The sequence below is a fragment of the Rattus rattus genome, chromosome 12, assembly GCF_011064425.1.
Source record: "Rattus rattus isolate New Zealand chromosome 12, Rrattus_CSIRO_v1, whole genome shotgun sequence".
In the NCBI taxonomy this organism is placed as follows: Eukaryota; Metazoa; Chordata; class Mammalia; order Rodentia; family Muridae; genus Rattus; species Rattus rattus.
In genome coordinates, this window is record NC_046165.1 from 93,937,020 (window position 1) to 93,959,130 (window position 22,111).

Genomic DNA, 22,111 nt, shown 5'->3' on the forward strand with positions numbered 1-22,111 from the left:
AAGAGTAGCTGGCTTACCAAGGATACATATCTAACCCAGGCTTTCTCACCAAAACCTCTGCCAGGGCTCTGGCATTCCCCTGTGACCAGCAGAGTCAAATGTGGGATAGAGACCAACCTGATGTTGGTCTCCAGACTTGTTTTCCTAGAGTTGCTATTACAGTGACAAAACAGCATCATGCCCAAAGCAACTTGGGGAAGAAAGGGTTTGTTTGGCTTAAGATTCCACATCACCTTTCATCACCAAAGAAAGTCAGGACAGGAACTCAAGCAGAGCAGGAACTTGGAGGCGGGAGCTGATGCAGAGGCCTTAGAGGGGTGCTACTGACTGACTTGCCTCTCACCGCTTCCTCAGCCTAATTTTTTACAGAACCCAGGACCACCAGGCCAGGGCTGGCCCCACCCACATGGGCTGGGCCCTTTTCCATCAATCACTAATTAAGAAAATGACATACATCTGCCTACATTCGGCCAGATCTTACAGAGATGTTTTAATTGAAGTTCCCTCCTCTCAAATGACTTTAGTTTATGTCCAGTTGGCAAAAAACTAACCAGCACAGGCCCCAAGACCCTATGCCCCAAAGCTTCTTCCCCCAGATCACACAGTTGTCTACACACACACACACACACACACACACACACACACACACACATCTGGGCACAATGGAAAGAGATGGCGAACCATCACAAGTCCTCTTCCCCTGCCTCCCATGGCTCCATCTGGAACACGAGAGCGGATAAAGTTAACACGTCTCGCCAAGCACATGAAGGAAGCACACGATGAGCATCTGCGTGTCTGCTGTGCATCTACTGCACCCTTTAAAACTAATGCCCTCTGTCGTCTGTCCTGCCCCCTGCATCCTACAGGTGAAAGAAGTGTGCCGAAACCATGCAGTCCAGAAGCAGCAGAAGCAGATATGGAAGCCGGGTCTTACTCCAACTCATCCCTCCCTGGTCAGGCCACTGTTCCGTCAACTCGGTGCCCCTGTTACCCACCGTACACTCAGAAATCTTCCCCTGTCTGGAAGCAACTACCTGCCACGTGATAACCTTCAACTCAATCCTCAAAAGCGAGCTCTCAATTTACCTCCTCCATGAGATTGAGCTTTGCCCCAAATGTGTCCTAAAACAAAACAAAACAAAAACAAAAACAAAAACAAAAATCTTCTTCCTCACAGGTGTCTTGTTTCTACCCTCAAAAGAGCACAACTCAGTCCCCAGTTGCCTGGCTGTCATCCGCTCCCTGCTTTTGTATTCTAATGCTAATACTAGTTCCTCAAGACCTGTGGCCCCAAATGATGTTATGTGACCTTGACCCCAACTTATTTCTGATTGGAAAATAAAGATGCTGGCCAGGCCTGGGGAGCTGGAGGAGACCCACGAGGGAGAGGAGGAGGAATGGAAGAGAAAGTCACCATGAACCCACGGGGGTCAAGAGAGCACGGCCACATGACAGTGACCAATTGGAGTTAAGAGCAGCCCTGATAAAACATAGCAAGTAATAACTCAGGATTATGGACAGGAAAGATTGTACAGCATAGAGGTAGATATCTGCACAGCTCTAGTGCTGAATAAGGCTTGTTGTAAATAATACAAGTTGTGTGTCTTTTATCCGTAAACTAAATGGTCAAAGGTGGGATAAAACCCCTGACTGGGATTAAAAATGTCTACTCCACCACTGCCATGCACTCTGTTGTAGTGAATATGCTACCCATCTAGACTTATAAACCCCAACACAGGGGCAGGCACAGCAGACCTGACATTCGCTGGGACAAGCATTAAACAGAGTGGCTGGTCTCCCAGAAGTTACACTGGCAGAGCTCAGCACTGACTGGCTAAACCTTTGGATAGCAACAGTAGGTTCCATGTAATGGAGCTACAGCCACCAAGGAAACCCCTACATACCAGGAGAAGAGTGGTCTCAGTGAGCTGTGGGAGCCGTGGTTGAAAGGGGCTTCAAGGCCTCCTCTGCATCCTCCCACTCTGGCTCCCTGCCACCCTTGCCCCTAAGACAGGACGTGACACGGTATAGATGCAGCTACTCTGATGCTGAGTGAGAGAGGCCAGAGCGGGCTGGCCTAGGGCACAGCGCCTGGCTCCAATGGTGTATAAGAGGTCCCTTTGGGGAAAGAGGTAGAAAGACGAGCCCTCTGTCCTGACCCACTTCTCTCCGAGCTCAATTCCCAGAGCTGGCAGCACAGCCCCAGAGTCAACTGTGACATCCTTCTCACCTGGTGATGCCAATGAGAGAAACTCGTGTTTACATTAGAGCACTCTGACTCAGAGCCACTCTGAAATTTCCAGTGCACAGACGGGAGAGCTGTGTCCCCCGAAATGGACAGGCCTCATCCACCTAAGCCTGGGACCCACATCCAACCAAAGCTCTCATGAAGACGACAGAACACGTGTAACCTCTGCATCTCCACATAGATGGGTGCAGACACTGAGCAGATGTGGCACATCTTTCTCCAAATCCCAACCAAGGCTAGAAACTAAGGCGTGGCCCAGTAGTAGGGCACCTGTCTAGCATACCTGAGACCTAGGTTCCATCCCCAATACCACCATGAATAAATAAATAACCAAATAAGCAAAATGACCTCCCGTGGACCAGCCTACCCCTGGGTTCTAATTCAGGGAGGCATAACAGGACGTCTTTCAGAAGTTCCCAGGTGACTCTGAAGGAGTCGGTCCAAAGACTGAGTGAACCTGGAGAAGCTGCGAAGGCAATGAGCTCTCAGGTCAGCAACCTATTCCTACATCCTTGAAAGCATGCACACAAATTGACCTCACAGCACCACTTCTATGGCTTATAAGAGGAGGAAAGACGTGAATAAGGACACCTGTGTAGGAAGCTGAACTCTCACTTCCTCAGAGAATGAGGAACTTCTTTCTAGTCAAAGGCATCGTTTGATGCAATCTGGTTTGGGTTTTTTTTGTTTTTTTTTTTTTTGGGGGGGGGTGTTTGTTTGTTTTAAAGATTTTATTTATTTTATGCATGTGAATACACTGTAGCTGTCTTCAGACACACCAGAAAATAGCATCGGATAGCACTGCAGATGGTTGTGGGCCACCACGTGGTTGCTGGGAACTGAACTCAGGACCTCTGGAAGAACAGTCAGTGCTCTAAACCACTGAGCCACCTCTCCAGCAATCCTTTTGTTTTGTTTTTCTTCTTCTTTTAAGAACTTTTTACAATTTGTTTTGGCTTTTTGTTTTGGCTTGATGAAACAGGGTGATACAGACGTCTGCGATACACAGCCCAGGCTGGCCTCTAACCCTATGTAGCGAAAGCTGCCTTCGAACCACTGAGCTGCTACCCTCCAAGTGCTGGGGCTGCAGGTAGAGACCAGCCCACTTCAGGCTGTTTCATTTTCTTTTTTTTAAAGTGATTTTCTTTTTGGTGGGGGGTGGGGGGGCAGGGAGGATAAGACTATCTGCCTTACTTCTCTTTTGGTCCCTCCTGTCTTCCAAATTCTCTAGAAAACCTTTGCTAATTGCATACTATTTGAGCATCCTGACTCCAAAGTTTTAGATACTGGAGCATTTTTTTTATTAAAAATTTGGGATTTTCAACCAGTAAAGGCTACATAAATATTCCCAAATCTGAAAAACTACCATCTGAAACACTCCTGGTCCCAGACATTTCAGTCCAAGGTTATCTAGCCTGTAATTATTTTCTTAAACAATAATTTTTTTTTATTTTAATCACTAGCATCAGATGATGTAAAACCCAAAACCTAGTTCAGTTGGTGATAGAGGATCTGGAAGAATCACAAATGGTTTCTACTTTACTCAAGAACGTGGCAGGACACCTTCCCTGCCCTGTCTGGGGTTCTGTCTGAGTTTGCCCAGCAAAGGAGCTCCCTCCCTTCCCAGCAGCAGCATTAGTTTCTGGAGACTGAAAAGCTGCTCCTGGTCCTAGGGAGCATTTCCCTGTGCTGTGTACCTCGCAGTGCCTCACATCATGAGCTTGGCCCACATGTGACAGTGAGCGGTTGTTTTTCCAATGAACTGTTTTAAAGGGTGAGTGCCATTATGGCTGCACAAGAACTCGGGTTTTGCAAGACCAGCTGACACATGCCGAGGTGATGCGGGTTCACGTCTTGCTCTATAGTCACCTGGATGATTATCTAAAAACATTTTCTTGCCACTGCCTCCAATGTCCTGCGAACCACAGCCACTCCACCCATCTTCTGGTGGCTTAATCAGCATGACCAACACTACAGTAAAGCCCCTTCCGTGTGAGCAACCTGCCTGAGGTTGCCAGCCCAGCCCAGCCCAGCCCCACAGACGCCACAGGGTCAGAGGCTCATATCAGGGCAAAGCTGAGGCCCTCTCTGGAAGACAACAAGAGAGCAATGTTTCTCGCCCCTGTCTTTCTCATTTCTTCTTCAGCCCAGTTCCCTGCCTACAGCACAGATGTGAGGAGAGTCTGTGTTCTTGCAAGGCGGTGTTCATGTTATCAGCCACCCCACCCTATTGCTTACTGCACCACCTATGTCCTGGGTTGCTTACACTTCTGCCAAGCATTAAGGTTTTTTGTTCGTTTGTTGCTATTGCTGTTTTAAGACAGGGCTTACTGTGTAGCCATAGCCTGAACTGTACACACTAAGCGGGACGCAAACTCAGGTATCTGCCTGTCTCTGCCTCTCAAGTGCTGGGATTAAATGTGTGCACCACCACACTCAGCAAGCATTAATTTTAAGGGACACCATGGCCTACTGTGGATGCATCTCATCTGTCCCATAGCCTTGGTAACTAGAAACTCATTCATCTGCACATTCTGCAGATAGGTACCCACCCTGCCTCCTCTCCAATGCAGGACATGGCAATGTATCCCGCATCCTCCCCTCCAGACTTGCAGGAGAACCTACCTGGTGGGGGCACTGACACTCAGGATAGAAACCTTGGGGCAAGGCTTTGGTGAATGCATTCTGGGGCAGCCCAGCAGCTGAGGCAGGAGTTTCCATAGCCCTGTTGCCATGGTCACTAGGTTTCACCTAGTTCCTGCCAGTCTGAGTGACAGGAAAAGGCCAGAGCTCAAGGCTTAGTTCAGTGTTGCTCCTCACAACACTTGCCAGAGAACAGCGAGAGGCATCTGCTGTGGAGAAGCACGGGCAGCACAGAATAGAAGCAACAGAAGCCTCCATTGTTGGGACTAGGTCTTAGAGTTTTACTGTTGTGAACAGACACCATGACCAAAGCAACTATTATAAAGGCAACATTTAATTAGGGCTGGCTTACAGGTTCAGAGGTTCAGTCCATTATCATCAAGGCAGGAGCAAGGCAGTGTCCAGGCAGGCATGGTGCAGGAGCTGAGAGTTCTACATCTTCATCTGAAGCTGCTGGAAGTAGACTGGCTCTCATGTGGTTAGGAGGAAGGTCTCAATGCCCACCTCCACAGTGATACACACTTCCTCCAACAAGACCACACCTCTTAATAGTGCCACTCCCTAGGCCAAGCATATTCAAACCACCACAGGCTAGGAAGATGGCTCAGTGGATAAAGCACTACATCAAGGCTCACAACCCCCTGTAACTCCAGCTCTAGGGGATCTGACACTCTTGTAGCTTCTGTGGGCACTGCATGTGGTGTATAGACATATATTCGGGCAAAACACTCATCATATAAATTAAAAATAAATCTAAAAGGAAGTCTCCACTGTGAGACTTGTTTTGCGGCCTGGAGCGCAACATCACATCTGACTGACCCACGAGCAGCCTCTGATTCCATCAGCTCCAAGAGACCAGCCCCACCCCCACCCCACAAGGAGGCCAACTGCAATGGCTCAATTCTCATTTACAATCATCTTGTCCTCCCAATGCCTGTCACGTGAAACTCCTATCACATGCCACTCACCACGTGACCTGCCAACACGTAAAGTGGTTACCTGTTCAGTGCGTCCACTCAAGGTCAGATCCTGCTAGAGATTACAAAACACACATAATCTCTGTGCTTACTTCTGACAGATCAGAACTTCTGCAACGTGACTCTATGGCATGGGGTGGGGGGACACAAATATTTTAACCATTATCTGGGTGAACAATTTATTTTAAATGGGACATTATAGACACACATGTCCCCAAGGTGTCACTGAGACACAGGCTTGTGGCAATAACAAAAATAAATACCGGACTTACCCAGTATTTACGTTTGCCAGGCCCCACTTGCAAAACCTCACAGACAGGAACTCTCCTAATTCTCACCATATCAGATTCCATAACTCTTCCACTTTGCCAATACAGAAACAGAAACAGAAAAAGCAGTTCACACTTCTACCAGACCCTCTGCTCAAATCCATCAAACTACCTCCAGAGTACCCAGGGCACCCTCATCTGTGACCCCGACTTCTAAGTTTAGGTAAAGAATCCTGCTGGGCTGGAGGAAAAAGGATTGGGTATGCACTAATGCATACCTGCTCAGCACCCAGACACCAAGAGGCATGGGGCCACTTCCTAGGACGGACTCCCCTACCTTTCCTAGCTGAAGGGGGGCAGCAGAATCGATTCCATTTCCAGCATCAGAACAGCAAGACCTAAAGGGATTATAGGCAGTGATTATGGGGACAAGACTGGACAGCTGGTCTCTCACTTCCCTGTGACCACACTGCTCCATCATCCCCTTTGGCACAGAGAGATCCTCACATGGGACCAGTCTCTGTAGAGGATTCATAGACACTCACATCCTAACACTGCGACCAGCATTCTCCAGCTTGAAACTTAGGAAAAGCAGTGGCTGTACCAATACACTCACCAACTCACAGACCGCCCCTGGGAGACTGGGAAGGCCAGTTGGTCTTCTTTTCACATAACACAGCCCACCATCAACTGCAATTCTTCTCCATCCAGCCCCCGAGAATGGCAGACGTGGTGACCTGACCTGCCTGCATCTTCCCAAGGCTAGTGAGCCTGGCCTCATTCTCCCCAAGTCTGCCAAGTAAATTCCCTGTTCCAAAGCCCTGGATTCCCATACAGACTTTTTCTATTCACAGAAAGGGTTCTCTGTCATGTCTCCAAGAACACCCAGCCTTTGCCTTGAGTACCACCCTTACCCGACCTGCCTCCTTCAGTCCTCCCCTCTGGCACCCTCCAACCTTCAGGCCCTGAACCAGTTCAGCTTACTGCACATGCCCCTTCCTTAGGTACCTGCCCAGGAGTCCAAGGCGCTCACCAGTACTGGTAGACACCTGCTCACTCGCTTGGGGCCATCCAATGAGATGATAAACTCTGCAGGGGAGGGAGGTCAAGAGCCTTCTTGTACACACAAAAGCCTTTCCCATAGCTTAGAAACTGCAAAACAGGTGAGAAGCAAGAAGACAGTAAGTAAGGCTGTCAGCTTCCAGATGTTTCTAAAAGCAGAGAGCCTGAACAAGGGAAGGAACCCTTTTGTGGAGCAACAGAATGCATATTCCGATGAGAGCAGATCAGCACTCAGTCTGGCTGTGGATGGTACTGGAAACTTTCTTATGTTCACAGCCTCAGCACCTCAAGCTGTCTACTACCAAGCAGTGACAAGAGGCAGGCTGACAGATGGAGGGAGGCATGGACAGACAGACAGATAAAATCTGATATGGCCAGGCTCCAGTCTAGCCCGTGGGATCCAGTGCAAGAGGCCAGCATGGGTGACCAGTGCGACTTAGTCTCATGAGAAGCTTTTTTGTATGTGGCAAGCCGGAGGCAGGAGAGTTATGTGAGACTTGACCACTTCCCACAGAATCAATCAGGGTGGCTGACACTACTCTGTCCCCTCTCCCTGGGTCTGTAAAACAGACCAGGCCTACGACAAGATATACACAGGTCACCTCCCATTTTCTGTCAGAAATGAGGAGAACATGGACTTGTGGGCATTCACATGAAGCCCCTGAACATCGGGTTCCCCAAATCTAACTACTGTTTCCAAGGAAAGGGGTACAGAACCCAAAGTTAGGGTTTTGTTTAATTTCTCCCTTTCTTCTGGATCCAGTCTCCCTAAAGCTAGCTACTGGGTGGACTCTGACTCAGGGTCTGAGAGCCTTAACATGTTATCTTAGGAAAAGTCTCTGAGACCAGAGGCTCAGGAAAAGCATTCCTGTTTGAACTTTGACCTGTGACTAAGCACCAAGGAGTCAGGAACATCGGTAACAGGGGTTTGTGCTATGTCACAGGAAGAAAGCCCCACAGATGCTCCTGCCAAAGTGAGGCCCATTCTCTGACTCAGCACCAAATTTAGACTTCATGTTCTAGGATGATCCAAAAGCCCCATCCGGTAACAGGTGCTCAGAACCCAAATGCTAAATGCATCAGTGATGGGATGCAAAGGGAGGGGTATCCCAGGCTCAGGACCCAGAGATCTCAATGGGGACTTTCACAGGAAGGCCTGTGGGAGAGAACAAACACAGCCTTTATGAAGGAATGGACAAGGACTCCAGCGCTTGCCAGCCTCAGAGCAGCTGGTGGCCTGACAGAGCAGTGGAACTCTCAATCCTGGCCTACTTTGCCCAACTGTAGAACACAAATATCAACCGCATGGCTGGTGAAGGATTGGGTTCAATGCCTGGGAATAAAGCTGGAGCACAGCTTAGCACACTGGGGTATCCTATTACTTGCCCATGCTCACTATTAAGCCAGGTCCACATGAGGAAAAAGCAGCCCAGACTTCCAGACCCCCAGACACCCTAGCCAAACTGCTCCAAGTCTGAAAGGGGATCCTAGCTCCAGAACTGCCTCTTTGTGTCTTAGTTTTCCTGCTAGAAAACTGCTAGTTTTCCTGTGTAAAATGGGAACCTGGACTAGTCTCTGAGATCCTTCCCAGCCATGTTTTCAACAGCTGAAGCTGCGTAAGAGAAAGCATTAAGGGCTAGAGAGATGACCCAGCAGTTAAAAGCACTGAATGCTGCTCCAATAGACCCAGGGTCAATTCCCAACATCCACATGGCAGATCACAACCTTCTGTAACTCTAGTCCCAGGGATCCTGGGACTCTGAAGGCGCCAGGCATGTATGTGGTGCATGGAGATGCATGCAGACAAAAGACCCAAACACATTATGTAAGTAAATAAATAAATGATAAGTAGTTAAAATGAAAATGAAGCCATGAAAACATGTCTGGCCAGGGAGGAAAAAAATGAAGGTGACTTGGAAAGAACAGAGAGAGTTGCAACTCCTGAAAATGTCAGCGTGCTGCTTTCAGAATATTATGAAATTTTAACAAATTACACAACATATATAAAGGGAGCTGGCAAGACGACTCAGCAGGTAGGGGAGCGTACCCCAGGTCTGCTAACCCACACTTCATTGCTTGAATGCATAAGGTGGAAGAAGGAAGGAGAGAAGCGACTCCCTCTCTGGCCTCTCTGCATATGCGATCCCACCCTACCCCCAACATACAGAAACGCAAACCAAATTGTGCTTCTTTCTGTTTCTCTGCTACCTGTCATTTTTAAAAATGTCTAGCCAGATTTTCACCACGTGTGGAAAAACATGTTGTCAATAGTCAGAAAAAGACATTTGTTTGCAGGTCTATAGGCATGTTAAAGAATCAGACATGTACCGTGAAGACATGTAAACTGAGAAAGGACACTACACCTATAGAAACCCAGGCACAGGGCTGGAGAGACAGCTCCCTGGTTAGGAACGCTAGCTGCACTTGCAGTGGACCCAGGTTCAGTTCCCAGCACCTACGGAACAGCATACCATCACTATAACTCCAGTTCCAGAGGATGTGACACCTTTTTCTGACCTCTAAGGGAAACAGGCACACTTGTGGTTCAGAAACACATACACAGGCAAAAACATTAATGCTCATAAAATGAATCTTAAGAAAATAAAAACAGACAACACACCTTTGTTTAGTGACAAGCAGGGCGCAGCTGGGGGAGAGGAAGAGTTTGCTTTGTCACCGAAAGCCACATAGAGGTTCCTCCTGCCAAAGTCAGACCCATTCACAGGCAAATGTCCCCAGCGGGGCTGCCTCCAAAACAGGCAGCTCTCAGGGGCTGGTTAATGTGTCAACCAGATAATGGTTCTCTTATGCAATGTAGGGTTGGGCTGGCTAGTGACAGATTTTTGTTTTGCTTTGTTTTGTTTTAAGCTCAAGAGGGATTTTTCAGAAATAAATGATAAATAAATGGGTAGTCCGGTCCTCACAATGACAATGACAGACCGGATGTCCAACAGGGCTTCAGTTCACACTCCTATCATCACTATCCTGGGGAGCAGGGACTGGGTTCTCATTAGGCACATTGGGTCATTCGCCATTTTTAAAATGGTTCACCTCAAAAGGAAACTTACAAAGGTACGCAGAGGAAGCAGGTACAAGCAAAGTTCCATATACAGCAGCCTCTGGGGCCAGCCAGGACTCACCCCAATAAAGGAGGGTAAAGCTTTGAGGCAGCTCTCCAGGCAAGAGTCGATCCAAGCTGAGCAGGATGCTCCAGGCCATGAGTGCCAGGAGCAGCCTACATAATGAGACCCTGCTCTCTAACCTCCCTGGGGTCTCACGATGACATCAATTGAGTTTAAAAGCAGACCTCATTAAAATCTGTATTTAAACAAATCACCTGGTGACGCAAGGACAACTGACCGCCAGCTTGGCATAAGAGCAGGGCGCTCAGAGTGGGCTGAGTCCCTTCACAGATCGTGCTGGCTGCTGTGGGGGTGACTTTTGTGGGCCTAGCACTTGGCACAGCCAAGATAGTAGAAGCAGGAACTAAGCACATACAGACAAGGGTGGAAGGGACGGACACACAGATAAAGCTGTGACTGTATTTGTAAAGATCACCCCCTAACTGAAGGCCACAGGACCTCACACAGACAGGCAATACTGGGATCAGCTCCAGGAAGCTTTCTCAAGACAGACCTGAGAAATTTTTTGAGTGAAGTGACATGCTAGCTGGGATTTGTTTTAAAATACTACAGGATTCCAAGGTTGCTGGAAGAGGTCAGTAGAGGTCCAGGGTTGCTCCTTTTATCATCCACTCATTTCCACAGGCTTGAAAAGACAAACCCTTTAAAAGGCAGGAGAGAAGGAAGAAAAGGCTTCGCTTAACCTGAGTTCCCTCTTCCTTCCCAGTGTCTTCTCTGAGCTCCCTGCACTCATCTCTCTCAGCCAAAGAGCACTGGCCTCACTATCTCCTCGGCGTCCCCAAGTGGCTGCAAAGGTTCTCCTCACAGGACATGGTGATGCCTCCTTAAGACCAAGGCCTCAGGAAACTAATCCACCAAAGTGACACGGCCTCCTCACTGACAGATACCCCAGGTTCTCTCCTCATTGGCAGACACTCAAGATTTGCTCCCCGCCCCCCAGCTTCTGTCCTACCAACCCCATTCATGGCCCCTGTCCTATGACTCTTTGGGTCCACATACAACCCAAGTCTGTTGCTCCTCTAAGAGCAAGCCACTCCCAGCAGCTCTCACCAAGGCCCTCAGAAAACACTACTGATCCCTTTCACAGATGGGGAAGAGGGAGTCCTGAAGGTTAGGCAGCTGCTAGAGTCACAGAGTTCAGGATGGAAACACATATGCTCATGGCATCCAGCTGCCTCTAATCCTAGAGCCTTGCTCCTTGCTCCCTGCTCCAATCCTGCCCACAATATCCCAGCCACCTGGGCCATTCCTTCCTTCCTTCATTCGTTCATCCACTGACTCATCTCAGAACAGACCATCTTCTCTGTTCTCCAGACCACCTGTGTCGAAGGCTCGGCAAAATCTTGTTCTTGACTGACAGTTACCAGGTCTCCCCAGACCTGCAGCAGCCAAGCCATCAGAGCAGCCCCCAAACCCCTTCCCAAGGCATCCTTAGAAGCCCTGACTTCTAAGGCCCAAGGCTCAGTCCTGCTGCTTTGATCCTCAAGAAAAGCATCTAAAATGTGCATGAAATCAGACTTCATTCTGGTTAAGCCCCATCAGGCCCAGCAAGGACACAAACCTAAAATCTGACAGCCTCTGGCCCCAGAACCACATGTGTCTAGTTCAGCTGGCATCAGAAACTAATGTAAGGGAAATGTTTACAGCTTGGGTGCTCCAAATGAGAGGACCAGGAGAAATGAAAATAAGTAATACTTGCTGTGTTCCAGTACCATGGCTAAAGCTGAGGTTTCCCATGTGTATTCCAATGAGCATGGATGCTTCAAGATGCCCTACAGAAAAGGACTTTGGGGGTCAAATCAGTCTCTGAAGCCATTCTAGCAAAGCCCCAAAGCACACTGGACCACAACTGCTCTCAAGAGCCTAATGATAAGTTAGGCCTGCTCAAAGCAGCACCATCCGAATGCGCTGGACCACAGATCCGGGCCAAGGCACAAGCAGCATCCTCCGCACCCCATTGAGCCGGTGCTCAGAACATGGTTCCTGGGGGAATGCTGACCCAGGCCTTTGGAAAGAACATCTTGATCGAGCTGGTACCCTGGACTCAAAGTGAGAAAGCAAACCAAGCCTGAATGGTCTGTGAAGCAGAAACGCCCAGCATATTTCAAGGTCTTTGGGGTGAAGCTATTAGCACTGCAAAGGAAGAGGAAAGGCTGCTGGCTCTGAATTCTGCTGGGATGGGATGGGTAAGGTCTACCTCAAAGGAGTCAGTCAGACAAGTTCTGAAATTAACTCCTTTGCAATCCAAAGAAGTAGCTCTGCTTAGCAAACACATAACTGGAGGTGTGTGTGTGTGTGTGTGTGTGTGTTGGGTTTGGTGTTTTTTTGTGTGTGGGTGGGTGTGTGGGTTTGTGTGTGTGGGTATGTGTGTATATTTGAGTGTGTGTATTTGTGTGTGTTTTTGTGTATATGTGTGTGTGGTGTGTGTGTGGTGTGTGTGTGTGTGTGTGTGTGTGTGTGTGTGTGTGTATATGTGTGTGTGGTGTGTGTGTATGTGTGTGTGGGTGTGTGTGGGGTGTGTGTGTGTGGTGTGTGTGTGTGTATGTGTGGTGTGTGTGTGTGGTATGTGTGTGTGTGTGTGTGGTTTGTGGTGTGTGTGTGTGTGTGTGTGTGTAGTGTGTGTATTTGTGTGTTGTGGGGTGTGTGTGTGGGTGTGTGGTGTGTGTGTGTGTGGTGTGTGTGTGTGGTGTGTGTGTGTGTGTGTGTGGTGTGTGGTGTGTGTGTGTACACCTTTGAGTGCAATGCACTTGTAAATGTGTATTGCACTTACATTTTAGATAAAAGAAAAATGTTAGAACTAGGCCTCCAGCCAGACCCAAACTAAGGTGTTAAAAACAGAAAGCAGGGGCTGGAGGGGTGGCTCAGAGGTTAAGAGCACTGACTGCTCTTCCAGAGGTCCTGAGTTCAAATCCCAGCAACCACATGGTGGCTCACAACAATCTGTGATGAGATCTGATGCCCTCTTCTGGTGTGTCTGAAGACAGCGACAGTGTACTTATAGATAATAAATAAATCTTTAAAAAAACAAAACAAAACAGAAAGCAAGCAATATGGCAGCTCGTTAAAACCTTGCATCTGGACCTGCTACATGGTCCAAAGAAGAGAATGTAGAGAGACAGGCGAAGAGACTCCATAGCCTCCTCTGGCCTCTAAACATGTGTGAATATACATACATATCACACACATGCACACAACACTCACACGCACACACGCACACACACGCACACACACACACACACTACACACCACACCACATACACACATACACACACATACCACACACACACACCACACACACACACACACACACACACTCTCGTACACGCACACGAGGAAGACACATACACTGAGTTTACCTATAGCAGATATCTAAACTAGTTACGTTCATGTGAACAGAAAGGAGAAAGTGATCATCGGGGCTGAGGGGAGGAGCAACAGTCCTTGTTTAATGGACTCTTTTACACGATGGCAAAGTTCTGGAAATGGATGATGATATGGGTTGCCCAACAGCCTAAAAACACTAAATGCTACTGAAGGGCACACTTAGCTATTTTCACGCTTTATACCTTGTTGAAGTGAAAACAAAGTGGTTCAAGGTAAGTCTTGTGATACGTGAGTCTTAACTACAATTAAAAAAATAAAACGCAGAGCAGTTGAGTCTGACCCCTAGGCTGAAGTGAACGTCGATCACAATCCTCCCCAGGATTGTTGGATGTCTACACAGGATACTCCAAATACTTGTTCAGGTAAAAATGTTTCTGCAGTACTTTTGTGGAATTCCACCTCAAAAATATCAACTGAGGCACAGTGCAAGGATTTACAGCTCGTTCTAGGAAAAGGATGACGAAGGGAAAAAATTCCAGTTACATCTAGTTCTATCCCATGTAAAATTCCCTGCTAAACACACCAGCTCCGGCCAGCTCAGTGCTCCTGCTCTCTACAACCCACGTCTTCCCTGGAAATCACTGCACAGCTTCCCTCCCACTGGGGCTGCAGAAGGTACAAGTGCTTCATATGAAGTAGGAGTAAAAACACACACACACACACACACACACACACACACACACACACACACAAATGAGCCAAAATATTTTTCCTTTTTCAGGAAGCGGAGGTAGAGTATCTAAAAACACCCCACACTAACATTAAAGCAGAATAGAATAGCAGCCATGGTATAGAGCTGGAACAGCCCCAGAAATCCACTCCAACACAACTACCACACTCCCCTGGGACTAAAAGCCATCTGGGGAGTGCTCGGAACCCCGCAGGACTGAGAAACTCCCCATTCAGTGCCTCACCAATTCTATTCGCTGTTGAACGAGAGCCAGGAAGCCAAGAGGCTCAGCCAAGGTCAGGTCTGCACTTAGAAACAGATCCCGCATGGGGGCTCCTTCCATGACAGTTGGCTGATATTAGAATCTGGAAAGGAAAGGTTGCCTCACAGGGCTCAGAGCAGCCAGCCCTGAACAGCTGGTACCTGGTGGGTGACCTTGAAGACTTCAGACACAGTGAGATGCACCTGAGAGATGCTCAAAAGAAACATGGGGCGTGTGGCAGAGCAGTCACCTCCAGGAGATTACGCTGTGCTGGTAAGGTAGCCAGAGTCAGTAACCCTGATACCGGTTCAGAGAGCTCAACAAGGAGCTGCAACAGACCTTCAGCAATCTGTCCATTCCTGGTTCCTACTGTCACTGTTAGGTGATGGTTCACCACACTAACTAAATGCCCTTCCTTTGTGCTCACTGCTGATTATCAAACTGCACTCTGAAGCAGTGAAGTGTTTTATAATGGCTGTATTAGGGCCAGGCTCTGGGGAAGGAGAATAGGGCCTGGAATAGCATTGAGACACAGGAGAGAAGAGCTTCCAAAATGGCAGGCAAGGCTTACTGACACACTAGACTGGACTTCCCAGCAGGCTTGCTGACAGTGTGGTTGATAAGAAGCCTGCTGGGAAACTTGTGAACTGCTAAAAGTGTGCCATCATTATAAAAAAAGGAACAGGCTTTGCTTCATTGTAAAATTTCCATAAAAACTCCCAACTGCACATATTATAAAAGGAAGCTTTAAAAAAAAATCCCATCTTGTGAATCTTAAAGTTATCTTCAACATTAAGCTCAGAAGTCACCCCAGTTCCAAACATCTAGTTCCCCTGCTAAGCATTCCGCTCTTAAGATCCATCCGAACAGAGAAGACTGCCTGTGGCAAGGACAGGGCTCAGCTTCCCCAGAAAAATGCTACCAGAAGGGGCAAGAGGGATGAAGAGAAAGAGGAAAGACGTTTGCCAGGCTGGGGTATTTCTTCAACTTTTTTTGAGGTTTCTTCTTGTTTTCCTGCATCTTCTTGTCCATCATTGTTCCTGGGCCAGGAGCGGGGGATTCAAGGAGGGTGAGGTGATGGGAGAGCTAACCTAAGCATTAGCATCCTAGAGACCTGGCTATGGCCAGAACAAAGCCCTCCAGTGGAAGGCTGGATGGACAGGCAGCATGGATGGAGGAGGCCAAAAGCTCCAGGCAGCCTGATATTAGGGATGCGCGTATTTAGGATTCTACCAATTCAGATAAACACCACCTTTTCCAACACCAGTAATTGTGTAAAATAACAACACACCAAGAGACATGTGCAGAGAAGCTAACCGTCCTGCTCAGGGCCTGACCACCAACAGCCCACTCCAGCCATGAGCTCTACTCATTTGATCAAGGACAGTGACAGGCACAATGTCTCTCTCTTTACACTATCCCTTCAGCTCATCTTATCTTGGAGAAACCGCTTCTTTAAAAACTGCCTTGTACCAGAACAGGTCACTAATAATGGGGACAAAGCCAAACCAACCTTAGCCTTCTAACCTCAGCCATAGCCACTCTGCCTCAAACAGATGCACAGCCCTGGTCAAGACAATAAGAATCCTTCCAGAAGATCTTTCTGGCCTGGCTGACTGGATAGAGTTGCCTTCCATCCCTGCTCAGGATCAATGAGCACAAAGCCCACAGAAACCTAAGGCTACATTTCAAACCTAATGGAAAAGTTCACAAGATTCAGGAGTCAAGGGTCATCATGTCAAAGTTTTTGTTTTTGATTTTTTTTTATTTTATTTTTCTTGGATATTTTACGTATTTACATTTCAAATGTTATCCCATTCCCCCCCCCATACCCATTCCTCCCACCCCAAGCTTCTATGACGATGCTCCCACTCCCACCCACCCACTCCAATCTCAACCTCCTGGCATGACCCTACATTGGGGAAGCGAGCCTTCACAGGACCAAGGGCTTTTCCTCCTATCGATGCTGGACAATGCTAGCCTCTGCTATGTCAAGGTTTTAGAATGTAGTTATGTGTCATTTAACACTGGGGTAACAGACTTACACATGCGTGTAATATTAATTACATGACCATCATGGAGTTTACTTACAGAAACGTCACTAGGTTAATATAATCTCATGGAACCACTGGCAGACATGTGGCCTGTAAGAAATATCATTATGACTGACTGTATTACATATTAACAAGTTATCCTTTCTGCCTAAGATGATTTGAGCTAAGATGTCGTGGTGCCCTGAACAGAGAGAACTAAACCTGCCCCCCCGCCCCCATTAGAAACCTCTTCTCAACCATGGTCTTCAGGTTCCTCTGCAGCAAAGAGCCCAACTCTGAAAGACAAATGCTGGCTTGAGCTATACTTCTGTCTCCTCCCCTATTGATCCCCCAGAGTACACCAAGCAAAAGTGGCTGGTGCCCAAAGGCGGCAGAGGACACAAAAGACCCTGCAGTCACCAGGGATAATAAATACCCAACAAACACCTGGCAACACAGGGCCACCCTCACTAGCCTCTGGAAGAGCTGGCAGTTACTCCCTTTCAAAGGAAGGAGGAGGGAGGAGGGAGGAGAGAGAGAGAGGAGAGAGAGAGAGAGTGTGTGTGTGTGTCTAGGGTGGACATGGGGGCTCACACCTGCAATCTCAGCATTCAGAAGGCTGAGGAAGGAAGACTTCCACATGTTTGAAACCAGCTCGGGCTACAAAGGAATGTGTTATTTCAAAAAACAGAGAACGCTTCCAGCCTCACCTTGTACAATGCCTATATTTCAGGGAACCTCTCCCTGGACCCACGAGGCCTCCTTGCCTCACACCCAATGGCAATCTTCTCTGTTCCAGCAACCTCTACCCTCTATAGTCCCTGCAGTGTTTGCTGTCTCCCCTATATCCCTCTCTGAATTCCAAGGCCCCCAACCCCAGAGGGCTGGAGCGATGGCTCAGTGGTTAAGAGCACCTGTTGCTCTTGCAGAGACTCCAGGTTCAATTCCGAGCACCCACTTAGCAGCTCGCAGACATCTGTAACTCAAGTTCCAGGGAATCTGATGCTTTTGTTTGACCTCAGCATGCACATAGTACACCTACAGAATGCAGGCTAAACACATATACACATAAAATACATCTTTAAAAAATCAGGTCTGATGGCACACACCTTTGATTCCGCACTTGGGAGGCAGAGGCAGGCAGATCAGGCAGATCTGTGAGTTTGAGGACAGCCTGGTCTACAGTTAGTTCCAGGACAGCCAGGGCTGTTATACAGAGAAGCCCTGTGGATGGATGGATGGATGGATGGGTGGGTGAATGGATGGATGGGCGGGTAGGTGGGTGGATAGATGGACAGATGGACGGCAGATTCCCTTTCAGCTCCAGCTCGAGTGCCAGTCTCTCCTCCAATTTTCCCTCCACTTCTTCAGCAGATGATCCTATGATGTGCTCTTCATGTTAGTGACAGCGTCTCTCTCCCTCTCTTTCCAGGAAATAAAGAAAAGGCACAGGAGGAGGAAAGGGACAAGACAATTCTAAGCACATGGGTGGCAAGATCCAGCAGGAAGCCAATTTCTGTCTTCCAAGAGAAGCCTGGCACAAAATAATTTAAGAAGCCCTTGACAGTTAGATGGTAATTAGTCATAGCCACACTAGGTCCAGATGAGACTACTTGAGAGAGTCATACAGCACACAGTTTGTAAGAAAGCAAAAGGCCTGCTCTTGTCATCTGTCACTCAACAGATTCATCTCTCCTAAAGTGTGCCATTGCCTGAACAAGGCCTTAAGATGATAGACAGACTCCTGGCTGCCTCACTCCAGCCCACACAGTCAAGCCCCCGGAACTGGGCATCTCATCCCTCCCTGAAAACATTCCCTCCCCGACCCCAGGACTGAGGCAGGAGGCAGGGCACCTTGGACCTCACTATGTAAATGAAGACCCTGAGGGCCTGCAGAAGCAGAACCCAAGATTCTTTGTGAGAGAAATCAGAAGTTGCAATTAAATTTATTCGAGAAACACTAAACGATAACCAAATTCAACTCTGACACAATCAAAGACACAGGAGATCCCATCATTCATTCAGTCGAGGGCAGTTCCCATCTCTCTCTGCCACCAGCTGGAGCAAAGAAATTCACTTCCTTCCCTACAAACCCATGCGTGGGTAAGATAGCAGAGTTCTTCAAGACTAATAATCTCTTGAAACAACAGTGAGAAGGCCTGGTCAGCTAACAGGAGGAACCACCCAAGACAAGAAATAAGAGAGGCTCCTGGTGTCTGTCACCTTCCTGCCCTCTGACCTTCCTGGTGCCTGACACTGGCCCTGGGAACTCAATGTAAAGAAGATGTTAAGACACCCCCCTGTGACACAAGGGAAGCCACAAGTCCACAAGTTGGTGAAGATGAGCACAACATGCTCAACAGCCAATGAGGCACATCAGGCCCAGGACAGGAGCCCCTGCTTCCTCTTATTTCTCCAGTCACAGTATTACAAAGACACACAGACACCCACTGACTCACACCATGCCACACTGTTCACCAAAGCCTCCAGATGTGTCTTGCCATATCAAGTGCTACCCCAAATCTTCTAACCTATTAGATAAAACGAACTTAACCTCCTTGACAAGTATTTTCCTAAGGATTTCATGAGCCTCTTTGAAGCAATAAAATTCTGAAGTGTGGGGAAATGGATTTAAAAAATCACAGCCCCGGGGATAAATCTCAACCTTATGGTATCCCATTCCTTGGGGCAAGAGAAGAATCTTAAAGGTCAGATCAGAGGTCCCACCTTCTCCACAGGGCATGAAGGATGTACTTAACACAAGGCCATCTGTCCTCTAGTTTCCCTAGTCAAGAGATTAATCCCAGGGCTGATACACACACATCCTCACAAGGATTTCTTGGCTGCCCTCTAACTTCTGTGCTTCCTTAGACAGACTTCTAGAAGCAGATCTCTAATAAACTTTCTTCATAAATAAATAGAAGTAGTTAGCATAAAAGGTATCTGATGAGGTCCTTTATTCTCTTAACTGCATTCGAAAGCCTCCTCTAAGCAACTTCAAAAGGCTATTCAAAGAGACTACAGGCTTTGCCCAGGAACTCCAGTAAACCATACTTGTAGGGACAGCATGCAGATCTCTGAGAGACAGAATGCAAAAGCCTGAAGTCCAGGGGGAAGACAGAAGGGCATCCATGAAGTGCTCTGTTGTGGGGCTGCAGTTTAGCCTTTCTGTATGCCAGTTTCCTTCAGCTAGAGAAAACAGGGTTGAGATGGCCCACAGAGACAAGAACTGCTACCAGAGACACCTAATAAAATCACTCCCTTTTTAGTGTAGCTTTTAACAGTCCCATAAACGGGTCTCCTCAATCTCTGGCCCGCACGTTGCTAAGGGCAGTTTTATTTTTCCAGCTCTCTTCATTCACTGTTCTTTTTACATGTGTCTTTATTGATTGTATTATGTGTATAGATTCAACTTAAAACAAGGGCAAGATCAACACAAGACACACTTGCTGTCTCCAGCTCTGATTATGTTTTTTTTAAAGCAATAAACGATAATTCAGAACGCTTAGCAGTCGATCTTTCCTATGCATTTTAAACTCTGCAAGCCAGTATTCTCTCTGGCAAAGCAGGAATACTAGATAGTTCACATGCTGTTAACAGCGATTAAATGTGATAAGGTACAGTTCCTGCCACAACAGACACCATACATACATGCCAGCCCTCATCCTTCTTCTGTACTATGCCTTCTTCCTTGTTGAACAGGCTGGCTTCTCTTTCCACAGCCCAGTCAGGACAAGCCTACCACTAGTCACAAACTCCCAGCAGTACCCCTCCCCCTACACACACTTACAAATCAGTCACTCCAAGAGCAAGAACACAGGGGTTCCAAAGGGCACCACTCAGAGGAATCAGTCACCAGTTCTCCACCTGAGAACTCGGAATTCTCAGGGAGGGAACTGAGCCACAGCAACCACTACTAAGATTTTCCCATGGTGCAATGCAACTTCCTCAACTTTTCCGGGCCCACAATTTCCAAAGAAACCGGGGAAGGCGTTGTGCATAATTCACAGCAAATCTGGGCGAGTTAGGAGACTGAGATCCAGGGGGCAAGAAGGAAACCGACACGGACACAAAGTGAAAAGGCACGAGTGATCTAAACGGGGTGGCAGGGATCAAAACTTAGGGGATCTGCCCCGGCCTATATTCCCTTGTTGCTGGTTGCAACCTCAAGCTCCCGAAGGGCTAGCGGACCCGACCGTGAGAAGCTTAGAAAAGAAGGGGCTGACGGACATCCTTCGGAGGTGTCCTCCGACCTCCGCCCCGCCACCAGACCTGGTGGCCTCCGCAGGACTCTGCAGCAGTAGCGACAAGGAGAGGAAAGACAAGGCTTTCAGTGAGGGGTTATTGTTCCCAGAAAACCGCACAACAGAGGCAGGAGGTGTGAATTCGGTTCCCCGCATCCGTCCCTCCCCCGCTAGGCTAAGAGAGAAGGTGTCATCGCGCTGTAAGAGTAGAGCGGTGGCCGCGCCAAGAGCCTAGTTCCCCCCCACCCCACCCCCTTGTTAAGCTGCAGAGAGAAGGGGTGGCCGGAGGGCAGGAGGGGCCGCGCAGGAGTGCCACTCACCCGCGCCCTCTGTAGACTGCGGCGGCCCGACGACGCCGTTCAGGTAGAGAATGGGCAGCAGGTGAGGCTGAGTCTTCTCCAAGGCGGCGCGCAGGTCCTGGAAGTGATCCTGCTCCTTGGCCAGGAGTAGCTGGAGCAGCAGCTCTGCCTTGGCGCCTCCCGCCTCCTCGTCCAGCTGCCGCCGCTCGCCCGGGCTCAGCGCTCCTGCTGCCTCCAGCAGCCCGAGCACGGCCTCCACCTCGGTCATGGCCTGGGCCAAGCTCTGCTGACACTGGGCGAGCAGCTCCCGGCGCTGCGGCTCCATGGTGGCGGCCCGCGCCGCCCCGGCCCTGCCCCGCCGGACGGCGCCGGGGCCCCTGAGGCCGGCGGCTGCACGCCGAGCTGGGCGGCAGCCCAGCGCGCCGGGAGTCGCGAAGCAGCGGGGCCCATGAGCCGGGGCCTGCGCGCCTCGGGCCCGGACGATCCGGCGGCTCTCAACGGCCGCCTCCCGGGCTCCGGGGCGCAGCCATGTTGGCTGCGGCGGCGGCGGGACTGGAAGAGGAGGAGGAGGAGACGGAGGAGGAGAAGGAGGCGGAGGTGGGGACGGCGGCCCGGGAGCGCCCCGCGGCCTCGCAGCAACCAGACATGCCCCCTCCAGCTCCGCCTCCGCGCCCACCGCCCCGCCGCACACTGCGATCGCCGCGGGGGGAAAAGTCGCTGGGCGCGGGACAGCTCCGGCCCGGCTTTCCCGAGCCCCTGCACCGCCGCCTGCACAGCCGCGGCCCGCCCCTCTCGCGTCTCTCCGCCCCGGCCCGCCTTTGGCCTGGAGGTGGTAACAGGCAACTGAGGCACTGGGCAGTGGGGAAGGGTCCGGACC

The 22,111-nt window shown here is 49.2% G+C and overlaps 1 protein-coding gene across 2 annotated transcripts in view; it reads right to left on the reverse strand.

The window, feature by feature from the left end:
- Positions 1-21,788, reverse strand: part of Dlg5 (discs large MAGUK scaffold protein 5) — a 107,734-nt gene extending 85,946 nt beyond the window's left edge. The window contains exon 1 of one of the 2 annotated variants that reach the window (XM_032918379.1): positions 21,256-21,788. In XM_032918379.1, the coding sequence (XP_032774270.1) occupies positions 21,256-21,559 (304 nt within the window). In that variant the 5' untranslated portion in view covers positions 21,560-21,788. The remainder of the gene's footprint in view (positions 1-21,255) is intronic. The other variant, XM_032918380.1, reaches the window with a different exon arrangement.
- Positions 21,789-22,111: the final 323 nt, after the last annotated feature.